The sequence below is a fragment of the Mustela erminea genome, chromosome 10 (genome assembly GCF_009829155.1).
Source record: "Mustela erminea isolate mMusErm1 chromosome 10, mMusErm1.Pri, whole genome shotgun sequence".
Lineage (NCBI taxonomy): Eukaryota > Metazoa > Chordata > Mammalia > Carnivora > Mustelidae > Mustela > Mustela erminea.
This window is the reverse complement of record NC_045623.1, coordinates 89,212,209-89,236,254: the sequence shown is the minus strand read 5'-3', so window position 1 is coordinate 89,236,254 and position 24,046 is coordinate 89,212,209. Positions and strand designations below refer to the sequence as shown.

At 52.0% G+C, this 24,046-nt stretch overlaps 1 protein-coding gene and 2 long non-coding RNA genes across 3 annotated transcripts; 1 reads left to right on the top strand and 2 right to left on the bottom strand.

Moving 5' to 3' along the window:
• Window positions 1-402: 402 nt before the first annotated feature.
• On the bottom strand, window positions 403-8,239 carry LOC116568172. Its single transcript, XR_004276530.1, has 3 exons — window positions 7,880-8,239; window positions 2,960-3,022; window positions 403-475 (listed from the first exon to the last, which is right to left on the bottom strand). It is a non-coding gene; the product is annotated as an uncharacterized LOC116568172 (long non-coding RNA).
• Window positions 470-23,409, top strand: SMPDL3B (sphingomyelin phosphodiesterase acid like 3B). Its single transcript, XM_032303711.1, has 8 exons — window positions 470-713; window positions 10,407-10,620; window positions 13,936-14,033; window positions 18,224-18,367; window positions 19,535-19,707; window positions 20,291-20,471; window positions 20,561-20,694; window positions 23,038-23,409. The coding sequence occupies exons 1-8, from the start codon at window positions 653-655 to the stop codon at window positions 23,407-23,409; spliced, it is 1,377 nt and encodes a 458-aa protein (XP_032159602.1). The 5' UTR covers window positions 470-652.
• Window positions 19,698-20,713, bottom strand: LOC116568170. The gene is made up of 3 exons (XR_004276529.1): window positions 20,621-20,713; window positions 20,378-20,553; window positions 19,698-19,871 (listed from the first exon to the last, which is right to left on the bottom strand). It is a non-coding gene; the product is annotated as an uncharacterized LOC116568170 (long non-coding RNA).
• Window positions 23,410-24,046: the final 637 nt, after the last annotated feature.

Sequence of the window (24,046 nt, the reverse complement as noted above, 5' to 3'; positions counted from 1 at the left end):
TCAATAATAAAAGAAGAGATTAGACCCATCACCTCCCTTTCCTCAAGGGTTAGATTCCTCCTCTGGACTTGTCAAACTTTCTAATGTGCCAAAGGGCAGTCCCTTGGTTTCCCTGTCCCTCTTGAAGGCAGGGGCTGCCCTGGGTCCCTCCATCTCCTGGGCACATGGCTCCTGGCATAAATGCATGTGTGACCTAGTCTTGGCTTGTGGAGAGCGTCTAGAGCGCCAGCTAGCAGTGAGTCCGTTTCATCCAGGCCGATAGGTTCTGTGGGGGTGGGTGGGGCTATGTAAAAACTCGAGAGAGGTAGATGATACTTGCCACTCAGTCACAGGGGCTGGGCGAGGTTCCTGGAGAATCCAGCTGCTGGCTGGACAGACGTGCTTTGCGGAACAGGCAGGACAAGTGCTGCTTTCCACCTCAGAGTTCAAAGGCCTGGCTGATGCCCCTCCTTGGGCCAGCCCAGCTCACGCCCTGCTACGCAAAGGAAGAAAAGCCAGAGGAGGCAGTGCCTCGGATCACTGGGCACACAGGGCAACGGGCCGGAACTTCTGCTCAAGCCCATGGCCAAGAGCATCCAGATAGGAAACCTGCAGTGTTGGCCCCACCCAGCTCCTGGAGAAGCCCGGGGCTCCCAGGAAGTGAGCTCCAAAGATGAGTCTGCTCAAACTGCTCCTTTTCCTGGCCCCCTGGGGAGTCGCCAGAGCTGAACCAGGTAGGCCTCCAAAATGCTTTGGTTTTGTACTGTGAACCTGGGGTCGGTGGCTCTTGGAAGTGGTTCACAGGGAGCTGAAATGCTGCTAAAAACAGCAAGGTGGGAAGCTGGGGCAGGGAGGCCCCGGGGAGAGAGAGAGTGGGTGAGTGGTGGGGGTGCTCTTTGAGCCTGAAGATCTTAAGTGGAGGCCACAGCTGGCCAGGGGAGGGACACCGACTTTGCGAAGACATGCGGGTACATAAGAACCAGCTATCTGGTAGAGGTGGAAGGTGGCAGGCAGATTCATGACTTCATTCAACAAACATGGGTTATGGGCCGTCTGCATACCACACCCAATTTCTAGGAACCCAGAATGTGTCAGAAAAGAAAGGAAACAAAGCTCCAGTCCTAGGGAAGCATTCCTTCAACTAGGGAGAAATGGATCAAAAGACACTGGAACAAATAAATGCATGATATTCCAGGAGTAATGAGTGTTATGGAGACTAATAAAGCAGAAGAAAGGGGTGGGAGTGGGGGGTTGGGGGGGCTTAAGATGAATGAATGGCATTTGAGTAGAGACCTGAGGCAGTGAGGGAGGGAGCATCCCTCCCTCTGGGGACATCCAGGGGACTTTCCAGTAAGAGAACATAGAAAGCACACAGGCCCTACACCTGACACTCAGGGGATGCATGTGAAGACGAGCCCAGGGCCAGAGTGGCTGGAGCAAAGTCGGCAAGGTGAATGGGAGAGATGAAGTTGAGGTTCATGGGGGTGGGGGGTGGGGTGCTGGTGAGAGCTCGCATATAAACATATAGACGGTGTAAGGCCTTGGGGTTGAATACGACGTCATCAGAGAGTTTTTAGGCAGAGCCGTGGGGTGATCTGACTCGAATAAGCTTGAAAAGGCCCCCTGGGCTATGCACTGAGAAGAGACCACAGTGAGGTAAAAGTCAAGGTGACCAACATGTCTCAGTGCACCCAAGATTTACCTAATCTTAGCACTTGAAGTTCTGTGACTTGGGTACTCCCTCAGCCCTGGGCGCACTGTGGTGGTTGGTCACGACCTGAGTCACTGTGGTGAAAGAGAAGCAGCCATGGGGAGGCTGTTGTCATCCTCCAGTGAGAGGAAACGGAGGCTCGTCAGGGTAGGAGCACGGCGGGTTGGAGACGGTCTGATTCTGGACAAGACTTGCAGGCAGATGTGGGGCAACAGGAGGACTCCAGGGTGACTCCTGGGTCTTTGCCTCCAGCTGAGAGGACAGAGTTGTCATTGGCTGAGGCGTAGGAGGAGGCGATGGCGGTTTGATTATGGATGTGTCCAATTGGAGATGCCTGTTAGAGTTCCATGAGGTAGAAAAGGAGTCAGTGGCCAGGCTGGACCCCTTAATGGTTCTCCTTAATGATCCTAGGTTGTCCTATGTTGTCCTTTCCTGGAGTCCTGGGAAGGGACCTAACAGAGAACCCAACACCCTTTCTGTAGCTCTAGGAATGAGGTTGAAAGAGGGAGGGACAGACTCCGGGCTCTGCTCATTGCTTGTTCTGTGGGGCTCAGTTTTTCCAGGCTGGACCCCAAAAGTTGCTGGTCTCTAGGTGCTTCCGTAGTCAGTGCACGCCCTCGGACACTACCCCGGAGAGGCTGGGAGCTCCGGCCAAGTGCTCTGCCGGGCATCTCAGAAGCCGGGGAGGAGGAGCACCAGTGTCTGGGGGTAGGAGACAGAGCAAAATGCCAAGAGGGACTGGGCTCCAAATGCTGTGATCCAAATTTGGAAATACCACTGGGATGAGCCCTGTGAGGGTGACCTGCCTGGGAGAAGGCTGAGTGGCTGACCTCCTTCCACCCAGGAGGCAGACCCTAGTCCCCACTGAGGGACTCCAGGGCCCTGCGGGTCTGGCAGAAGGGTGGGAATGGTTGAAAGGACCTCCCACTCTCTTACTCTTTCACTTTCAATTATGCTTTCTTGGAAATCCAAATGCTACAGGGCGCCCCCAGCTCAGAGGCCTGGTGGTTAAAAAGGATCCCTCCCCCACAAATGCACAGGATGTTCATTGAGCATCATTTATGGTCATGAAAAATGCTGACAGCAGTAAGGGAAGAGCTCAGTGGATTGTGGAAAGGTTCAAGGCGATACAGCAAAACCAAGACCAATGCTGACAATTATTAAGTACTTCTTTTGTGCCAGGCACTGCCCAAGTTTTTTGCATTATACCCTCACAACAGCCTTGTCAAGTGGGGATTATCGAGGTCGCTGAGAAGTGAAACACCTTACCCGAAGTTACACATGTAGTAAGTGTCCAAGTCGGGACATGAACCCAGGTTGTACAACTTCACCCTGTTTATAAAATAATACTGTCAAAACAAAGGAACGCTGAAACAGACAAAGGAAAGAGCCAAGAAGGGTGAACATTTATTTTTTGAGACTTAGGATAGGCCAGGCCCACTCGAAAAATGAAAGAAGAAAAAACCTCATTTGGTTTTTGTAGTCCCCGTAAAGCAGGTGCTAATCCCATGATACCCATTTTGCAGATGAGGCAAGTGAGAGCCAGAGGAAGCAGAACAGTTGCCCAGGGCCCCACAGCTAGGAAGCGGCAGGACCAAGTCTGTTCTCAGCTGCCTTACCCAGTATGCCCTTCGAAGGGTCTTCATGGGATGGTGGTTTTTTTTTTTTTTTTTTTTAAGATTTTATTTATTTATTTGACAGAGAGAGAGATCCCAAGTAGGCAGAGAGGCAGGAAGAGAGGGAGGGGGAAGCAGGCCCCCTGCTGAGCAGAGAGCCTGCTGCGGGGCTACATCCCAGAACCCTGAGATCATGACCTGAGCCTAAGGCAGAGGCTTAACCCACTGAGCCACCCAGGCATCCCTGGGATGGTGGATTTTTATAGGTACTATTTTTTTCTCTTTATTCCAAACTTTCCGGAATGTATACATCTATACATTAAAAGGATATTAAATTTTATTTATTTTCTTCTTTTAAATTTAAATTCAATTAATCAACATACGGTGTAGTATTAGTTTCAGAGGTAGAGGTCAGTGATTCATCGGGTGCGTGTAACACGCCCTACTCCTGACATCCCGTGCCCTCCACGCCCATCACTGCCCCCCCGGCCCCCGAACCCCCATTCCTCTCCTCTCCAGCCACTGTCAGTTGGTTCTCTATGGTTAAGAGTCTCTTATGGTTTGTCTTTCTCTCTGATTTCATCTTGATAAAAACAAAATTAAAATTTAGAAGAATTCCACAGCACCCGTAAGTTTTTTCAGACTCCAAGTCTTTCCCGAAGTGCAGAAGGTTGAGACCCTCGGCAGAGAGCAGTCATGCCTGTGGCCTTTGAACTTCCACTTCTTCAGCCAAGACTTTGGGTGCGGGTACATAAGAGCCAGTGGGCTCCCTCTCCTCCCACATACAGCCCTTGCCGCCCCGGGTGATCCTCCAAACTAGAGAGAAAGAGCCAAACCCTGTCCCAGGGGTTAGCATGGGGGGTTAGCACAGTAGGCTAACATTTCCCTTAACAATGAACCTGGGGGGCTGTCGTGGGGAGAGAGCCATCTGCGGGCTTAACACAGGGGGTCAGTAAATGTCAGCTTGAACCAGGGAGGCCTGTGTTTCGGAAGGCCTCAGTTTATAGGGGAGGTGATTGCTCAAGGTCAAATGCAAAGGACTAAAAGAGCAACCAGATCATCTTGTGGTGTGGGTTACACACAATTACAGAAAAAAGTCATGGAGTCGGAGAGCCTTAGAACTGGCCGGGCCTTCAGATAACTTTGCACAGTCCCATCCTCTTACTTCGAGGAAACAGACAGAGGCTTTGGAAGAGAAGAAGAACCAAGGCCCGCGGGGCACTGGCCCAGGGAATAAGCATTACTCGGGCTGGCTTGTCTGCCACACGGCCCGGGGGCTGCTGCACGTGAAATTGCTCCTTTCATCCACACGTCCGCCCCTTTGCCACTGGCACGTGATCCCCATTGTACAGATGAGGAAACTGAGACTCAGCTGGGGCAATCTCTCATTCAGGTTGCCATTGCCAGTGTGGAAGAGCCTAGATTCAAAACCACATTTCCCTTATTCCACATTCCACACTTGCCCTTTCCAGAATAACCCCACTGCCTTAAGCCAAAAAATCTGGGTCCTACCTTTTTAGTATCTCTGTGACCTTGACTCTCTTGTGTCACTATAAAATAGGATAGGGATAAGGTAGAAGAGAGTTTAAATGCGATAGCTAAGTGAGATCACATACATACATTGTAATGTGCTGTAAACGTTTAAAGGACCATTAAAAAAAAAAAAAAATCCAAGGTCAGGGAGCCCTGGGTGGCTCAGTAGGTTAAGCGTCTGCCTTCGGCTGGGGTCATGATCCCAGGGTTCTGGAATAGAGGCCCCGTATCGGGCTCAGGGGGGGCCTGCTTCTCCCGCTCCTCCTTGCTCCTGTTCTCTGTCACTCTCATTTTTCTCTCCCAAATAAACAAACAAATAAATAAAATATTTTTTAAAAAGTTTAAAAATAAATAAACATCAGAGGTCACACTGCTAGCTAGCGACAAAGTAAAGTGCATCATGATCTTTTCTGTTCTGACGCGATTTGAATCATAAGTTTGCCACTAGCTGGTTCACTTTCTTCATCTGTAAAATGGTACAATACTAGAATGTATGTCACTGATTCTGTCAGTAGAGTGCTTGGCACAGCTTCTGGCATTCAGTAGGTGCTAAATTAATAGCAGGTGTCCTCCTGCCTTCCTCTTCTTGTCTCCAATCATAAAAGTAGACTCAGCTGAAGACCTTCTTGGGCTCTAGGAATTTTTTTTTTTTCCCCTAGGAATTATTTTTGCAAGTGTCCCATCCCCATCAAGAATCCCAGTTAAAGGATCTCACATTAGGGGCGCCTGCGTGGCTCAGTGGGTTAAAGGATCTCACATTATGCGATTTTAATAAATTTTAAATACATCATTGCTTTTCAAATGAATTATAGATTTTGATGGCTGAGCTTGGGAACCAGTGCACACTTTTTCCAGCTCTCAAATATTTCCATGGGCCTTACATAGCTACAAGGCCCTGGGTCCTATATTTGTTGTCCCTTAGTGGATAAGGGGGCCTGGTGACCTGTGTGATGGAGAAGGAAGACTAGGAAACTGTTTTGCCTGCCCAGGGAGGAAGAACAACTGAGCTCTCAGAATTTATTTATTTATTTATTAAAGATTTTTTTATTTATTAATTTGACAGAGAGAAATCACAAGTAGACGGAGAGGTAGCCAGAGAGAGAGAGAGAGAGGGAAGCAGGCTCTCTGCTGAGCAGAGAGCCTGATGCGGGACTCGATCCCAGGACCCTGAGATCATGACCTGAGCCGAAGGCAGCGGCTTAACCCACTGAGCCACCCAGGCGCCCCTGAGCTCTCAGAATTTAAACTGGAGGATGAACTGTGCCCACCAGCCCTCCGCTCAGGGAGGGCCGTCCAGGAGGAGACAGGATCTGTCTTCACGTTGTTCTCAAGTCCTAGCCCTCTGCACTTTATCTGCAGAGGACAGCAGCTGAGGGGATGCAGGGGTGACTGCGGAAAGTGGTAGCCACTCCCCCCACATCCTGTCTCCTTCCCATGGTGAAGGGGGGACTTGCAGGACGCCCCCCAGGGATCAGATTCAGCATACCTGCTGCTTTGCAATGCTGAGTGCCTTGGTATTATCTCCTGTTATCTCAATTAACCCTCACATCAACCAGAAGAGATAGGGGGCACTGTTGTCCCCCTTTTACAGCTGAGTAAACTGAGGCACAGAATTGCTCATGGTCCCACAGCTAGTGGGCAGCGGAGCTGGAATTCCAACCCAGGTTTGTGCTCTCAACTACTCACTGGAATTAATACCGAATTTATTCATATTCTCTCTCTTTTTTTAAAAAAAAGATTTTTTTCTTTTTGGTCAGAGAGCACCAGCAGGGGAGCAGCAGGCAGAGAGAGAAGCAGACTCCCCGCTGAGCAGGGGCTCGATCCCAAGACCCTGGGATCATGACCTGAGCTGAAGGCAGATGCTTAACTGACTGAGCCACCCAGGTGCCCCAATTTATTCATTTCTCAATAATTAATGAATAATAATGACAGCTAAGATTGGTATACCTACTCTTAAAACTGAAGGAACACACGAATACTTTCTTACTGTAAAAGATTCAAGCAGCATGAATCTATAAAGGCTTTTTTTTTTTTTTTAAGATTTTATTTATTTATTTAACAGACAGAGGTTACAAGTAGTCAGAGAGGCAGACAGGGAGAGAGGAAGGAGGAAGCAGGCTCCCCACTGAGCAGAGAGTCCAATGTGGGGCTCGATCCCAGGACCCTGGAACCATGACCTGAGCCGAAGGCAGAGGCTTTAACCCACTGAGCCATCTGGGCGCCCCTATAAAGGCTCTTAATTTTAATGAGACCCCCAGGTGAGGCTTACGCACAGGAAAGTCTGAGGACATCTGGTCTCAAGAGTAAAGTGTTGCACTGCCCGATGCGCCACACCTTCTCAGTCTCTCCTGCCCCAGGGGTAGCTGCCGGCCCGTGGTGTACTGGGATTCTTCTCTACCAGCCCGTTCTCTCCACCATCTTATTTGCTGCTCTCAGACAAGCGGGCCAGATGTAAAACACCCCGAGGCTCAGCAAGGCTAACGGGCTTGCCAGAATCCTCAGCCAACACAAGGGAGAGCCTGGATTAGAAACCAGACAACACACCTCCCTCAAGGGTCCTTAGACTCATCCCCTTCTCCATGATGTTTTAGAGCTTAATTCCTCACAGTCTGTGACTAATTTCGCAGAAGCTTGTGGCTCCCACTGTTTTATGCATAACATATGTGTTTTATAAAAGCCATCTTCTGGAGGCTCTGAGTCAACTTTGTGCCTCAGCTCTGGAGCCAGAGAGGGCTGGGTTTGAACCTCAGTTTCCTCATCTGTGAAATGGGCATAAGAACTCCACCTCACAGAATGGTTGTAAAGATGAAATGAGATGAGCGGGTAAAGGCACCTCAAGCGCGCGCACGTATCACTGGGAATCCCGGGGAGGCTGGAAGGAGTTTCAGTTCTACACTCTGACTAGACCAGAGCTTGTGGGAAGAGAAGCTGACAGCCGACATGTGAGCCTGTCAGCAGACAAGGAGTTTCTGGAGTGAAGCAATATTCCCTGGCTTCTCGGAGGGCTGACATCAAAGGGGCAGAACTACTTCCTGCTTACGGTTAGTTGAAGAAGAGCCTACTCCAGGCGGGGGACTGGTCTTTGCTTGGTCTTCAGAGGAAGCCAGGGGACCGCATTCCAGAGAGAAGGGCAAAGAACCTCTCACTCTATCTGACCTGGCCAGCCCGGTCTCAGGCTTGGAAGCAGGTGTGACTCCCTTCCAGTCTCCATGCACAGGCTCAGGAGAGCTACCAACTCTGCCCATTTACTAGTTGAAATGAGGCAGTTAGTTTCTTCGGCTTGGGATTTTCTCTGTAGGAGTAATTTCACATAAAGTGATCACAATTTGTGTGACAAGTTTGAATTCCCCCAATTATAAACAAAGACTCTCAGTTTGGGTAAAAAAGAAACATGCAGGCATAGACTGTCTACAAAAAAATATCAAAAATAAAAAGGCACCCTTTTGGGGCACCTGGTTGGCTCAGTGGGTAGAACATCTAACTCTGGATCACAGGGTAGTGAGTTCAAACCCTGTATGGGGCGTGAAGCCTACTTAGAAAAAAAAAAAAAAGGCACTGGTTTTACACCCTTAGCAATCACATCTTCCTGGGAGAAAATCAAGAGCCATGGGACCTCCACCATTTTGCTGTCTGATCTCAGGCATATTGATCTTAGTTAACATGACCTTAGCCTTAGTGTCCTTATCTGCAAAATGGGGATAATGATCAATACAGCTGACCCCTGAAGGACACAAGTTTGAACTATACAGGTCCACTTATATACAGATTTTTTTATAAACATAGTACTGCAATATATTTTCTCTTCCTTATGATTTTTCTTTTTTCTCTTTTGAAAGATTTTATTTATTTATTTGAGAGAGAGAGAGCTCAGTAGTAGGGGGAGGAGTAGAGGGAGAAGTGGACTCCCTGCTCAGCAGGGAACCCGACCCAGGACTTGATCCTCGGACCCTGAGATCATGACCTGTTGCAAGGCAGACGTTTAACCGTTTGAGCCGCCCAGGCGCCCCCTTATGGCTTTTCTTAATAACGTTTTTTTCTCTAGCTTACTTTACTGTGCAAATACAGCATATAACACATACGACATACAACGTACGTGTTTATTGACTATTGATGTTATCAGTAAAGGCTTCTGGTCAACAGTAGGCTATTAGTAGTTAACTTTGGGGGGAGTCATAAATTAATGCACAGATTTATGACTGTGTGGGCATCAGTGCCCCTAACCTGCATTGTCTGAGGGTCAACTGCCCCTCCAGGGCTGCAGTGACTGTGTAATGACCTTGGGAGGGATCCTGACTTACTTAATCAGTCATTTGCACCTTAGTGTAAACAAGGTTCTGATCTTCTCCTGGGACAAGATTTAGGTGAGGAGAAGTTTTGGAGAGAGGATCAGGGGCTGGACTTGACCTTTGGATCTCTTCTAGAGCCCCACGGGGGGTCCTGTGGCTTGTGTGGTGGTGCCATGGCTATCCATGCCTGAAAGCAGCCCTGGGAAGCCCGGGGTTCCCTGGCGGAAGCCGTGTTTCCTGGTCTGGGGGCGGGGCTGGGGTATATGACTGTTGCCCCTGAGTGACACAGGAAATGCAGGAGGAAGTGACAGCAGTGATGGAGGATGAGGAAATCCCAGGCCTCACCCTGGTCATAGCCAAAAACACAGGATTTAAGGCAGAGGCCAAATGTGGTCAGTAAGAATGGTTGAAACTACTTATCCATAGCCCCCTGCTGGGTACCGATGACAAATCCACCATGTGGCCTGTTTCTTTGTTGATCACACCAAGAATTTTTAAAAAAAATTTTTAAAAAGATTTTATTTATTTATTTAACAGACAGAGATCACAAGGCGGAAGAAAGGCAGGCAGAGGGGGCGGTGGGGGGTGCGGGGAAGCAGCCTCCCCGCTGAGCAGAGTGCCCGATATGGGGCTCGATCCCAGGACCCTGGGATCATGACCTGAGCTGAAGGCAGAGGCTTTAACCCACTGAGCCACCCAGGCGTCCCAGAAATTTTTTTTTTTTTAAGATTTTCTTTTGAAATAATCTCTGTACCCAACATGGGGCTTGAACTCACAACTCTGAGATCAAGAGTTGCATGCTGCTCAGACTGAGCCAGCCAGGTGCTCCTCATGCCAAGAGATTTTTGACATTCTGGCCAGCCTGGGTTGGAAGCTGTGGCTCTAGTTCTGGGCTCAGAGAGGTGAAGTGACACACCCAAGGTCACACAGCTTGTAGGTGGCTCCAGAGCCTTCACCATGACTTTCCCCAAACCTAGCTTTCAAACAAGCACGCTGCTTAGAATTGCCAAAGGATTCTTTGAGGGTCATAGAAGCCCAATCCCCTTGCTGCTGCTGGGTCCCCTGAGGTGGGGAAATGGAGAGGGTCAAAGGTCACAGGTCCTCTCAGAGCTTCCTGGGGCCAAGTCAGACCTGTGGCTCTTTCTCTGTGAACGCTGGCTTCTGAGGAAAGTGTCTCACATTTGGAGCCTGTTCTCCCCAAGCCAGGACCCCGGCTGGGCTTCCTCCCCATCCAGGCTCAGGGAGGTACCAGCATCAAAGACTGTCTCCTTTCCCCTGCAGGGAAATTCTGGCACATCTCTGACCTGCACCTTGACCCTGACTACAAGGTATCCGAAGACCCCCTCCAGGTGTGCCCATCAGCTGGCTCCCAGCCCGTGCCCAATGCAGGCCCCTGGGGCGACTACCTCTGCGACTCTCCCTGGGCCCTCATCAACTCCTCCATCTACGCCATGAAGGACATCGAGCCAGAGCCAGACTTCATCCTCTGGACCGGGTGAGAGCAGTCACAAAAGCCACCCTTCACCAGGCCCCTGCTGAGTGCCACCTGCGGGCCTGGCTCCCTCCCCAGGCCAGCTCCCTTAGTCCTCACACCGGCCCAAATTCAGAGAGGAAGGACCTGAAGCTTGAGGGAACTGTGGGCCTGGCCGATCCCCAGTCTATGCCCTTGACTCTGTCTCCTAACCTTAGTAGAACACAGCTCTCTCTGAGGCTGGGGACACAGTCAGGGCACATCTGGGTATGTGGAGAACTCCCGGATTTTATTTTATTTTATTTTTTAAGATTTATGTATTTATTAGAGAGAGAGGGAGAGGGAGAGACCCCGGCAGACTCCCTGCTGAGTGCAGAGCTCAGCAAGCGGCTCCATCCCATGGCCCTGAGCCAAAGTCAAGAGTAGAGGTTTAACAGACGGTGCCACTCAGGTGCCCCGAGAACTCCCAGATTCTAAGTCAGGGCGATGAACATTGGGGCCACTCCCAAAGGGGTTTAGGGATCCACATGCAAGGAGGGAAGAAGGTAGGGGTGCTGAGAGTGGTCCTGGCTTTGGGACCCAGTGTCCTGGCTGCTCTGGCCTGGGGGGTTCTCACTGGTCACAGCACTGCTCCGCTGAAGGACAGCTTGTAGGGTGGGTGATTTCTCCTCAGCCGGATTCCATTTCTGCTTCTCATCCAAGGACATGCCATGAGTCCTCCAACTTCCCTCAGAACTGGCTGTCCCTGTCCCTTATGGTCCACCCTTCACTCCCTGGCTCCTTTCTCTCTCCCTCGGTGGAGCAGCCTGTCTTGCGCTCAGCCCTGGGTTGACACTGGGGAACCAAGATGATACAAACCCAGACTGGCCTTCAAGGAGTTCCCAGGCTTGTGGGTGACAAGCCGGAGGACCACTGTATCCCAGCCAGGAGGGAGGCTCACTGGCAGATGTGCGAGCTTTGCAGGGCACCTGACTCCACCTCACAGGAAGTGGTAAGCAGGGGGCTGGTGAGGAAGGCTGGCCAGTGCTCTGACTTCCTGCTCCCTCTTCCAGCCTCCTTGGGCACTTGTACAGGGTGGGATTAAGCTCATGATGCCCCCAGCTGCCCCTCAGTGTGGTGTGGTAGTGATTGGGAATGACCCTGAGATGGACCCTGTGGTTGGCAGCAGGAGGCTGCAAGGCTGGACACTTCAGAAATGTGATAGTGTCGGCGCTCCTGGGTGTCTCAGTTGGTTAAGCGTCTGCCTTTGGTTCAGGTCATGATCCTGGGGTCCTGGGATCAAGTTCCACTTTGGGCTCCCTGGTGGGTGGGGAGCCTGCTTCTCCCTCTGCCTGCCACTCCCCCTGCTTGTGCCTCTCTCTCTCTCTGACAAATAAATAAATAAAATTTTGAAAGAAGGAAGATAGGAAGGAACAGTGTCTCAGGAGAGGTCTGGGCAGCGCAGGAATCAGTCTAAGAAGAAAGTGAGCTTTAGGATTTGACCCTGAACTCTTGCTCCCAAGACGGATTGTGCTCCAGGAGCCTCTGGATTCTCCGAGGAGGGGCCTGGGAGGAATATTCTGAAAGATGTGATGTGATCCCTCTGGGAAAGGTGACTGCCTTGGGAAATTCACGATCCTTTAACAGAAACATGATGTTTCTGGGAAATCTCTGGGGCCTTGCAGATATATATGATGTTGAATGAGATGACCTCTGGGACCTTTTATAATTCAGTCTCTAAAAAGTTTGACTTCTTGGGGCAAGTTGCCATCCCTTAGGGGTAACCTGTAGGAACTGGAAGTGTTTTCTATTTTTTTTTTTAAGATTTTATTTATTTATTTGACAGAGATCACAAGTAGGCAGAGAGGCAGGCAGAGAGAGAGAGAAGAGGAAGCAGGCTCCCCGCAGAGCAGACAGCCCGATGTGGGGCTCGATCCCAGGACCCTGGGATCATGACCTGAGCTGAAGGCAGCGGCTTAAACCACTGAGCCACCCAGGTGCCCCTGGAAGTGTTTTCTAAAAGAAAGAATTAGATCCTCCAAACTAGAAATATAAAGGGCAGAGGAGTTTTGTTCTGATGTCCTTGGACCCCCTGGCCTGTCCCTAGGGTGGGCAGGGGGCTAGGCTCCTCCTGGGGCCCTAAGGAGGGTCAGAGACGCAGCAGGGAGTAATGGGTGTAAGTGTAGACTCTGGAGCCCCACCGACTGGGTTCAAACCCTGGCTCCACCCCTTTGAGAATCCGCCACCTCTCTGTGCCTTGTTTCTCTGTCAAACAGGACTAACAGAACCCACATTGGAGGGTTATCATGGAGAACAAATTAGGGGATGTGAGTAAAACACACAGAAATTCCGGGGCACAAAGCAAGCCAGGTTTGCTGCTGGTAACGGTATCACTGCTACTAAGCTGATTAACTTCCTGGGGGAGGATGGAGGCAGCGGTCGCCTCACCCCGTCGGGTCCAGCTGGGTCCTCAAGCTTTATATTGTTGGGGCTCTTACCTTTTCCCTTTCTCCTCCCCTGCTCTCTGACCTTGCTGTGTATTTCTTTTTTAAGTAGGCTTCATGCCTAATGTGGAGCCCAATGTGGGACTTGAACTCATGACCCTGAGATCACGACCTGAGCTGAAATCAAGAGTCAGATGCTTAACCGACTGAGCCATCCACGTGCCCCATTTCCAAGTTGGATCCAGGAATTTAGGTCAGCAGAACAGTGTCCTAGGGCAGGTCCTGGATCTGCCACAGGATGAACTCTAAACTCTGATGCCAGCTCACAGCTCCCTAGAACCCTTGGGGAATGGAGCAGGACTCAGAGACGGCTTTTCCACCCCAAGCTCCCTGGGGACTTGCAGGTGGGACCCGAACCCCCAAGCTTCCCTCTTAACATAATAATATTAATTGCAACTTGGCAGCTACTCTTCTGCTTTTTATTTTCCTTTGTTTTTACCTATTTTAAAAAGAAAGGAGAAGAGTTTCATTGGAGCCCAAGTGAGGACAGCCACCTGGGAAATATGCTCTTTATAAGGAAGAGTGGTCCCACTTGTCTATATTTTATGTATATCATTATTCCAGATTTATTAGATTCTCAGAAATACTCTAGATGTAGGTACCATTATTACCCCTATTTTACAGATGAGATAAGGGAGGCTCAGAGAGGTTAAGCAGCCAGCCCAGGGACCCATAGCAGGTAACTGGCAGAGACTAGGTTTGAACTCTGTCCTGCTAGACTCCCAGCTCCAGCCTGGCCCTCCCCTCACAGAGGACCCGCTCCAAGGCCTGTTTTCTCATGGCTGAGCTGTTCCTCCTTTTTCTTGGGCCCCCTCCTGAGCTGCCTGCACTAAATGAGCTCCGTGGTGTTTTGCAGTGATGACACACCTCATGTGCCCAATGAGAGGCTGGGAGAAGCCGCTGTGCTGGGAATCGTGAAGCGCCTGACCAGGCTCATCAGAGAGGTCTTTCCAGGTAAGCCCCTGCCATCTGTCCCCCGAAGCATTGCCTAAACCCCTGGCAGTGTCTGTTGGGACAACAACAGCCCCAATGCTGGCCGCTGGCCAGGTCTCATAGCGATCGATCGAGGAACATGAGCCACCCCTGCCCTGTGTTTCCACGCAGAATCCTATGAACGGAAATGCCTGCCTGACTTTCTGTTCTGCCTTCTGCCCGAGCCTGCTTTACAGCGACTTACAGACCCTTCTCAGCACCTGTAGCTATAGAAAGGCATCATTCCCGGAGGTCTCCCAGGGACTCACATGTAGCCCTACATCCTGCCGCAGCCCCAGAGCTGCCATCCACCGCCCTCCAACCATCCTGGCTGCCGGGGCCTCTGGGAGATGCTGATTTCCAGCCCAGGTGTTGTTCTTGGTGCTTGCAAGGACTTCAGAGCCTAGGAGAGCAAGCAGAGCCCATGAGTGGTTAGGCAGCAGACCAATGGGAACTGACAGGCGAGTGGGATCTGATGCCCCATCTAACAGCCCCGGAAGATGTCTTTAAGCAACCTGTGCTGAACCCAAGGTGCCAGGGACCGAATCAGGCTCTCAGGCTGCCTGCTGGGGACACGTCAGAGCAGCCCACTAACCGCCCCCCCCCTTGGGGTTCTGGAACAGCTGCATCCTCTAAGGTCTTAGACGCAGATCCCCAGGCCCCAGATAGGATTTATGATAATAAAAATAAGTATTAGCAGCAGCAGTAACTGCAAGGATCTATGTACTGAGGACTATGTGTCAGGCACTGCTCTAAGAATACGATATGCTGTAGCTCATTGACGCTTGTGGGGCTCCTGTAGAGATGTGCTATGGCTACTTCCATCTTACTGCTGAGAAATGTAAGCCCTGGAGTCAAGTAAACAGGTCAAGGTCATGTGGCAAGGGCGGGGACACAAATCCTTGTTTGAGCACATATCTGACCCACCACTCCAGGAGGGGCTAGCAGCTGCAGTCACCAGCTCACACCAGTCCTCGGTCCTCGGTCCTCGGTCCTCGGTCCTCGAGGCAACCTCCTTTCCCACCTCCTTCCCTCAACCCAGAGTCATGGTATGCACAGTTGTCTGGATGTGTCAGGAAGGCACCGAAGGCTCAAAGCTAGTCAGTTCCTGGGGAGGGAGTCAAACTGAAATCCGACTCCAAGCACCCTTTTCTCTGCTCCAGAGGGGCTTCTGGAATACAAGTGAAATAATGGACAAGAAAATGTTGGGCGCCTGGGTGGCTCAGTGGGTTAAGCCGCTGCCTTCGGCTCAGGTCATGATCTCAGGGTCCTGGGATCGAGTCCCGCGTCGGGCTCTCTGCTCAGCAGGGAGCCTGTTTCCTCCTCTCTCTCTCTCTGCCTGTCTCTCTACCTACTTGTGATCTCTCTCTGTCAAATAAATAAATAAAATCTTAAAAAAAAAAAAAAAAAGAAAGAAAATGCTTTACAGGGGCACCTGGGTGGCTCAGCCGGTTAAGCATCTGCCTTTGGTTTAGGTCATGACCCTGGAGTCCTGGGATTGAGCTCCTCCTCAGTCTCCTTTCCCATTGGGGAGCCTGCTTCTCCCTCTGCTTCACGCTCCTCCTACTTGTGCTCTCTGTCAAATAAATAAGTAAAATATATTAAAAAAGAGAAAATGCTTTACAACTATGAGTTCACATACAAAAGTAAGTTAGAAGAGTCTCTCGCTTATAAACGCACTTGCACATTTATTGAAATTCCTAATATCCAACATGCCATCGACTGTGAGATGCATCATTATTTTATGTACTGTTAAGAAAAAAAATGTTGGGACACCTGGTTGGCTCAGTGGGTTAAGCCTCTGCCTTCAGCTCTGGTCATAATCTCAGGGTCATGGGGCTCTCGGCTCAGCGGGGAGCCTGCTCCCAGCTCTCTCTCTGCCTGCTGCCCTGCCTACTTGTGATCTCTCTATCAAATAAATAAAGTCTTTTTAAAAAAAATGTTGTTAGAGTATGACGGCGCTCGGCCTCCATGAGAAGTCATAGCCCACCTGTAGAGATGTTAAACTAAGAACATACTAGAAGAATTAAAAGGAGACAATATCTTATTTGAGAATTACGGCAACACAGGTAAAGCAGAACACTTTCCGCTTTGTAGATAAATAAGCGGAAGCACAGAGCAGTCAGGCAACTCGCTGGCAAGGAGGAAGGGACGGAAGCTCGAGATTTCTGGGTGCACGTCACGTGTCACGTGTTCTTCCTGCCACGTGCCAGCTGCGTTCCCCCCGGCAGTCACTGTGAACGCCGGCCCATCTTCTCCAGGACGGCTGGGCGGTGCCCTGGAGACTCCGTTTCGCGTTTGCGCAGAGCGAGGACAATCATGGTACCTGCCCAGAAGGATGTTGTGAGGATTCAGTAGAGTAATCCACTCGCTCATCTAGTGAACAAATATTTTCCGAGTATCTACTAAGAGCAAGATGCCATTCTAGGAGGAGGGAACTTGGCCGTAGACTAGAGGCCAGGTCGTGCCCTCATTGGAGCTTGTGCTCATAAGGGGTTTCTCACAGTGCCCGGCACAAAGAAAACGGGAGAGTCCCTCCCTTCTCATCTGTCCTTGGAATTCCAGGGTTTTTTCTAAATGGATCCTTTTATTTATTTTTTTCAGATTTATTTATTTTAGAGGGGAGGAGCAGTGGGAGAGGGGCAAAATCTCAAGCAGACTCCCCTGAGCGTGGCCCCAAGATCGTGACTTGAGCGGAATCAAGAGTCAGAATCTCTCTCTCTCGTTTAAATTTTATTTATTTATTTGACACAGAGAGAGAGAGAGAGAGAGAGCACAGCAGGGGGAGCAGTAGGCAGAGGGAGAGGCAGGCTCCCCTCTGAGCAGGGAGCCTGATGCAGGACTTGATCCCAGGACCCAAGGATCATGACCCAAGACAAAGGCAGACAAGGACTGAGCCACCTAGGCAACCCCCTAACAGGATTCTTTTTTTTTAAAGATTTTATTTTATTTATTTGACAGAGAGCGAAATCACAAGTAGGCAGAGAGGCAGGCAGAGAGAGAGAGAGGGGCAAGCAGGCTCCCTGCTGAGCAGAGAGCCCAATGCGGGGTTCAATCCCAGTACCCTGAGATCATGACCTGAGCAGAAGGCAGAGGCTTAACCCACTGAGCCACCCAGGTGCCCCTCTAGAAGGATTCTTAGGCTGCCGGCAGTTATGTTGAATAGGTGAGGTTTTTTTTCCAGGCAGTTACAGAGCTGGTTTCTGGGTTGGCAAGCAATTCCTGATGGGAACCTTACGACCATCTCCTTCTGTGGGGCTTTCAGCCCTCCCAGATCTAAGTTGGTGAAAACATCTAACTCCACGTGGGAGTTAGAGGCTCCTGCCTCCCTCATTGGTTCAAGGTCACTCATGCCCTGGGGATTGCCAAGTTCCTGTAAGGGCAAAACCCTGCCCTGAGCTCAGAGGAGTTGTTGTTTCTGGCCAAACACTTACTGAACAATTACTACTGGCACAGTACAGACACAGAGGTAAACTAAAAGCAGGAGGAGGAAATGCATCTGAAGCACCCCCCCTCCCCCCCACCGCTGTGTCATTCACAAGTCGCTCCCTCCTCTGACCCCCACCTCCACCCCATACACTTCCACAGCCAGTGGCTCTTCCTTTTCTGTGACAGTCCTCCCACCTCTGATTACTGAATACCTGTCAACCCTACTGCACTTCGAGGCCCCTGGGACTGGGACTGGGTGCCTGGTTCTGGGATCTGTGCATTGGCCCAGACGAGGTGTTCAGTAAATACCTGCTGAATCACGGAATTTGTCAAACTCCTAAGGCTTCCTGAGGGAACCAGACCCCTTCCCTAACAGTAAGTGGACCTGGAACAGAATAGAACAAGAAGCTCTACATTACCACAGGGCTTTTAAGGGATGGGAAGATTATTTCGATCTTCTAGCTTATGTCTTCTTGTCTTCTCATGCTTTCTTCTGTCTGGGAAACCCTTTGCTGGGGAATGGAGTTAGGAACTGGAATCAGGGAACTCACTGCTCTTCCTTCCCAGGTCTGAGCCATGTTCGGCCAGATTCTACTGAATGCTGTTTTCTGCTTATCTCTATATTTCCCTCATCTGTGCTACGGCTCTTCCCATGGGCTCCCACGGTCAGTGGTGGACTGAACGTACCAGCTCTGCCGAGCGCTTTCCCATAAACATGTTTACATGTCTCTTTTTCCTCCCAGATACCAAAGTCTACGCTGCTCTGGGAAATCATGACTTTCACCCCAAAAATCAGTTCCCAGCAGGGAGTAACAACATCTACAATCAGGTCGCAGAGCTGTGGAGACCCTGGCTCAGTAACGAATCCATCGCTCTCTTCAAAGAAGGTACTTTTTGCAACTATAAGCACTTCCTTGTCTGCCCAGGTCTCATCGAATTTTGTCCTCACCAAGACCCCAGGAAATGGGTACCGATTTTATCCCCATTACACAGATAAGGAGATAGAGGCTTGAAGATGTCGAGTCCCTTGGTGAAGGTCAGCCAACCTGGAGGTGGCCGGCTTAGGAGCAGACTTTGGGGCGGACTCCATGCGCTCAGTGGCTCTAGGGAGGATCATAATGGACAATTTCTTGAGCATTTACTGGGTGCCAGGCACCACTCTCGGCACATTCCAAGACTCCTCATGGAAACAAGGAAGGGGAAGCAACCTCTGCTTCAGGCAGCATTTCCCACCCTTTGTGCTACTGGCATCTTGGGTTGGATAATTCATTGTGGGGGCCGTCAAGGATGCAGGATACGAGGGACACCATCGCCATAACCAAAAATGTCTCCAGACGCTGCCAAATGTTCCCCCGGGGAACAAAATCGGTGGCTGAGAGCCACTGATCCAGAGACACAGCAGTCCAAGGGGACCCTGGCTGCTCTCTTGCCTGTCCTCAGTCCCAGCGGGTCAAACCCAAACAGAAACTGGTTGATGTAGTCCATGGAGATCAGTTTCTTTCTTTCTTTTTCTTTTTCTTTTTTTAAGATTTTATTTATTTCTTTGACAGAGACATAGCGAGAGAGGGAACACAGGGTGGGGAATGGGAGAGGGAGAACAGGTTTCCCACGGAGGAAGGAGCCCAATGCGGGGCTCGATCCCAGGACCCTGATATCATGACCCAAGCCTGAGGCAGATGCTTAATGACTGAGCCACCCTGGCACCCCCGGAGATCAGTTTCTAGGACAGAGTTGAGCGAACAGGGTTGACAGTGGATCTGGAGGGACAAACACATCTTACTGTTCTTCACATTATAGAAAGGGAGAAACCCAGGCACAGAGAGGTGAAGTAAAAATGTTCCCAAGCTGCACAGCTAGGTGTGGGAGCCAGGACTGGAGCCGGGGCAGCGGGCCCCCAGAGCCTCTGGTCTTCTCACCGTGGTCCTCCTACGGGCAAGATGGGAAGGGAGGACGCCGGGGCAGGAGACGCTGGGAGCGAATTTGGGGGGGGCATGGAGACGTGTCTCATCAGAGGCAGGGGACCCTTCAGATTATCCCTGGCTGTGATGCCGTAGGTGCCTTCTATTCTGAGAAGTTGCCAGGCCCGAGTGGGGCCGGGCGAATCGTGGTCCTCAACACCAACCTGTACTACAGCAACAACGAGCAGACGGCTGGCATGGCAGACCCGGCGCATCAGTTCCAGTGGCTGGAAGACGTGCTGACCCGTGCATCCCGAGCTAAGGAGATGGTAAGGGCTCCCATGTCCACCTGTTACCCTCTCTGGGGTCACTTCCTGAGCCAGTGTCCCACCTCTGCACAAGCTCAGCCACTCCCTTGAGGGGCCTCTATCCCTGAAGATCCTTCATCAGCCTGGCACCAGGAAGGGGCTTCTTTTTCCAGCCTCACGACAGCCTGGGAAAAAGAGAGGGGTCCTTGGGTGGGGGGGTGGTGCTTAGCACGTGCGAAGGCACGGAGGTGGGAAACACCTGGTAAAATCGTGGTTGGCTCTGCCTTCGGCTCAGGTCATGATCTCAGGGTCGTGGGATCGAGCCCCACATTGGGCTCTCTGCTCAGCGGGGAGCCTTCTTCCTGAACCTCCTCTGTCTGCCTCTCTGCCTGCTTGTGACCTCTGTCTGTCAAATAAATAAAATCTTTAAAAAAAAAATCATGGCTGGGTCTTCAGAGCACTGGCATCAGCCAGGGGGCGGGCTTGAGGGGGGATCTTGGAGCCTGTCTGCTTGCCTCTGGCAAGAGGGGCCGGTGTTGAGAGGTGGACGTGAAGGGTTGGGGAGGGCATCCCTGAGCCCCTCCTGGGCACCCCCTCCGTGCAGGTGTACATAATTGGCCACGTGCCCCCGGGCTTCTTTGAGAAGACACGGAACAAAGCGTGGTTCCGGGAGGGCTTTAACGAGGAGTACCTGAAGGTGATCCGGAAGCACCATCAAGTCATCGCAGGGCAGTTCTTCGGCCATCACCACACCGACAGCTTCCGGATGTTCTACGATGACGCAGGTACTTACCGTAGAGGACAGCGGCCAACCCATACCCGCCTCCTCCTCTTGCTGGCCTCTCTCTCAGTCCCGCGGTCTCTCTCCTGAAAGGTGACCCCATCAGTGTCCTGTTCCTTACCCCTGGAGTCACCCCGTGGAAAACCACCTTACCTGGTGTGGTCAATGGGGCCAACAATCCTGGCATCCGGGTATTTGAATATGACCGAGCCACACTGAGCCTGCAGGTCAGGAGCCCAGGGTCTGCTGGGGCTGGAGGGGGAGGACGGGGAGGGACCTGAATGTATCACCGCCTTGCCTGATCCTTCCAGCTTAATCCTCCCTCTTCTAGAGCTCTGGTTCCCTCGAGCCACTCCAGATCCTGCAACAAACTCAGAAAATTCTTTGTCCCCAATTCTCCGTTCAGCCTAGATCATAGCCTACCTGGCCTCCCTACCTCTAGCTCTGTGCCCTGCTGTAGCTCATCTACTACACATTACAGAAGGCTCTAAGACCTTCCATGGCTCCCCAGTGCCCACAAGATAAGCTGGATCTCTTTGGCCTGGTGTTCAGGGCCTCCCGCAGCGTGACTTTATGCCCATTGCCCACCTATGCCTACACCGACAAGACCTCAGCCAAAGCAGACCTCTGACTCACCGAGCCACCCCTCATCTCCTGGGCTGGGCTTGTTACTGTTGACATGGCAAAGAAACAGTATTCCCTAATTTATTTAACAAAAGGTACTAAGTAAGCATCTACCATGAGCGGGGCCCTGTGCTGAGCTCAGGAGATACGTAAGTGAAGGGTGACAAAGTCACTGCTGTCCTGGAGCTGGCATTCTCAAAGGAGACACACGCAGTAGTATGCTATCCCATAGTAGACACTGTGAAAAGGAACGTTTAGTGTGACGTGGAGAGAAGCACTAAGGACACAGAGTGAGGGGGCAGGTGTCACCGTTATTGAGTGTGTGTGCACACGCACATGCGTGCTGTGAGGCAGGTGGGACAGAAGTTCACCCATAGGGTGACATGTGAGTTCTGAGTAGATGGAGGGAGGGAGCCATGCAGGCATATGGGGAAGGCAGAGGACAGAGCAAGTCAGAGGCCCTGGGTAGGACTGTGCTTTTGGTGGGTGTCAGGGAGGAGCGTGGAGGTCGTGGCTGCAGAGGGAGGCACAGGCGGAGGGTGGGAGGGACGAGGTCAGATCCTGTCAGCTGTGATTAGGACTCTGGATGTGGAGGGTTTGGGGCGGATGAAATATTCTGACTTACACAATTTTACAAAATCCCCCCACCGCCGGCTAGCCGGCTCTGCAGAGAACAGGCTGTAGGGGGCAAGGGCAGAAATGGGGGTGGGGGTTACGGGAAGGGTGAGGTAGGAGGTGACCACAATTACCGCCGAGAGGTGACGCTGGCACAGGCTGGGGGAGGGTGCGGTGGGACAGCGAGAAGCCCCAGATCCTGGATGTCTGCTGAAGGCAGAGGAGATAGGATTTTTGGGGACTGGATGAGGGCGAGAGAGAAAGAAAGGAGCCAAGGCTTTGGCCTCAGCGCCTGGAGGGGTGAAGCTGCCCTTTACTGAACTGGGATCACCGTGGGAGGAGCACGTTTCAGAGGAAGAGCAGAAGTCTGGTGTGGGACCTGTTCACTTGGGGAGGTCTAAGTGGTGTCCCAGTGAAAATGCCCAGCAACGAGGCAGCCAGGTATTCAAGTTGGAGGCCCAGGAAGAGGTGGATATAGAGACTTTTAATTGGGTGCTTGAGAGAGGACATTTAAAGCCAGGGACTGGACCAGATAACCGAGGTCTTTCACTCCAGAGTAAGTGTGCATGGAGGAGACATCTGAGGTCTTTGAAGAGTGTGGCCTGTTGTCCATATGGGCACCCAGAGGGCCTTAGCAGAGGAGTCACCGGCTGGTTCCCACTCCCCCCCACCCCCAACATGCCTTCTCAGGGAGGGAGTCACACAGACCTGGGTTTGAATCCTGGCTCCACCACTCATGAGATTTTTTCTTCCCACCTCCGCTCATCTGTAAAATGGGAGTACCAGTCCCTCACAGGGTTTGGAGAGGACCAAATGGAATAACGTAATGTGCCTCTGGGGAGGCTGCCCTCCATACATGGCAGTTCCTCTTACCCCACTTCTAGTGACAAATTTAAGTGGAAAGCATCAGACAGATAAGACTTTCAAGATTCTAGTTCCGAAGATGCATCGGATCCTAGGAGTCCTGGGTGTATCCCAAACCCTCGGCAACCACAATTCCACAACCTCTTTCAGCCAGGCACTCCATGCCATTTCTTTAAGTTGCTTTTTATCCATTAATTCTGTAAATATTTACTGAGCCCTGTAGGGCCCTGGACAAATGAATTAATCTCTTTAGGACTCAGTGTCCTCATCTGTGAAATCAGGGTAATACGGGCAGTTACTCCATTAGCATACCAGGCATACCCCATAAGTAGGAAATGCTCGCCAACAGCAGTCATTGTTAGAGCTATAAAGAATCAGGGGCGGGGAGGAATACAAGGTGTAGGATTGGAGGTTGGGTGGAAACTGCCAGCTGCTCAGGGCCGGCCCTCCTCACGCTCTCTCTCCAGGACGTTGTGACCTACTTCGTGAACCTGAGCCAGGCGAACGCGCAGGGGACTCCACTCTGGGAGCTCGAGTACCGGCTGACCAAGGCCTACGGAGTGCCCGACGCAGGCGCCCGCTCCATGCACGCGGCGCTGGGCCGCATCGCCGGCGATCCCGGGGCGCTGCAGCGCTACTACGTCTACAACTCGGTCGGCTACGACCGCGAGGCCTGCGACCAGGCCTGCCGCGCCGAGCACGTGTGCGCGCTGCGCGAAGTAGCCTTCGACGCTTACGACGCCTGCCTGCGCGCCCCCGGCGCCGCGCCCGCGCCCGCGCCCGGGCTCGCGCTCCTGCTGGCGGCGCTGCTGGGCCTGCGCGCGCTGCTCGCGCCCTGACGTCGGGCGCCCGCCGGCCGCTTCCCCGCAGAGACTTGCAGCCACCCCGGCCCGGCGTCTGCAGCGGGAACCCGCGTGGAGAAGCAGCCTGGGCAGTAAATGAAGCGCCGAAGACCTTCCCCGTCCCCAGCACATTTTTTCCCCCCAAGTTTCCTCCAAAACACAGTGCTCCTCGAGCATCTCATTCTGTGCGTTTTCCCTTTTCATATGTTTCATGTTTACTGCGACTCCTGTAGAGTGACTGAATAGTTACTGAACAGAGTAAGATGAGCCACAGGGAAGATACGCCTGAGGGATCCCGTGTCCTCGTCCGTCCCCCCATCCCCGGCCCTCGCTCGCCCGCGAGGCACACTCGGTTTGCGAAGACCCGCAATCCGGTTCTGCAACAACGCGGACGCGAGGGATCGCGGTCCAGCCCCGGGCGCTACGCCCTGAGCCACTGACGTCGTCTCGGGCCTTCTCTTGCCTCAATTGCAATTAGACGGCGGCCGCGCTACGGAAGGGCGGTGTGGCCGCGCCCGGCCGTTGCGGGCCTAGCGGTCCTCGGGGCTCAGCGGGGCTGCACGCGAGTGCCCTGCGCAGGTTGCTGGGCCGCAGCCGGGGGCTGCCTTCCGGGACGCAGGCTGACAGTGGGGTG

Bases quoted from the DNA above. Each gene is read 5' to 3' on its own strand.
- SMPDL3B (XM_032303711.1), top strand. From the start codon at position 653: ATGAGTCTGCTCAAACTGCTCCTTTTCCTGGCCCCCTGGGGAGTCGCC. The intron at 18,368-19,534 runs GTACTTTTTGCA...GTGATGCCGTAG, and splicing joins CATCGCTCTCTTCAAAGAAG to GTGCCTTCTATTCTGAGAAG. The intron at 20,695-23,037 runs GTCAGGAGCCCA...CTCTCTCTCCAG, and splicing joins GAGCCACACTGAGCCTGCAG to GACGTTGTGACCTACTTCGT.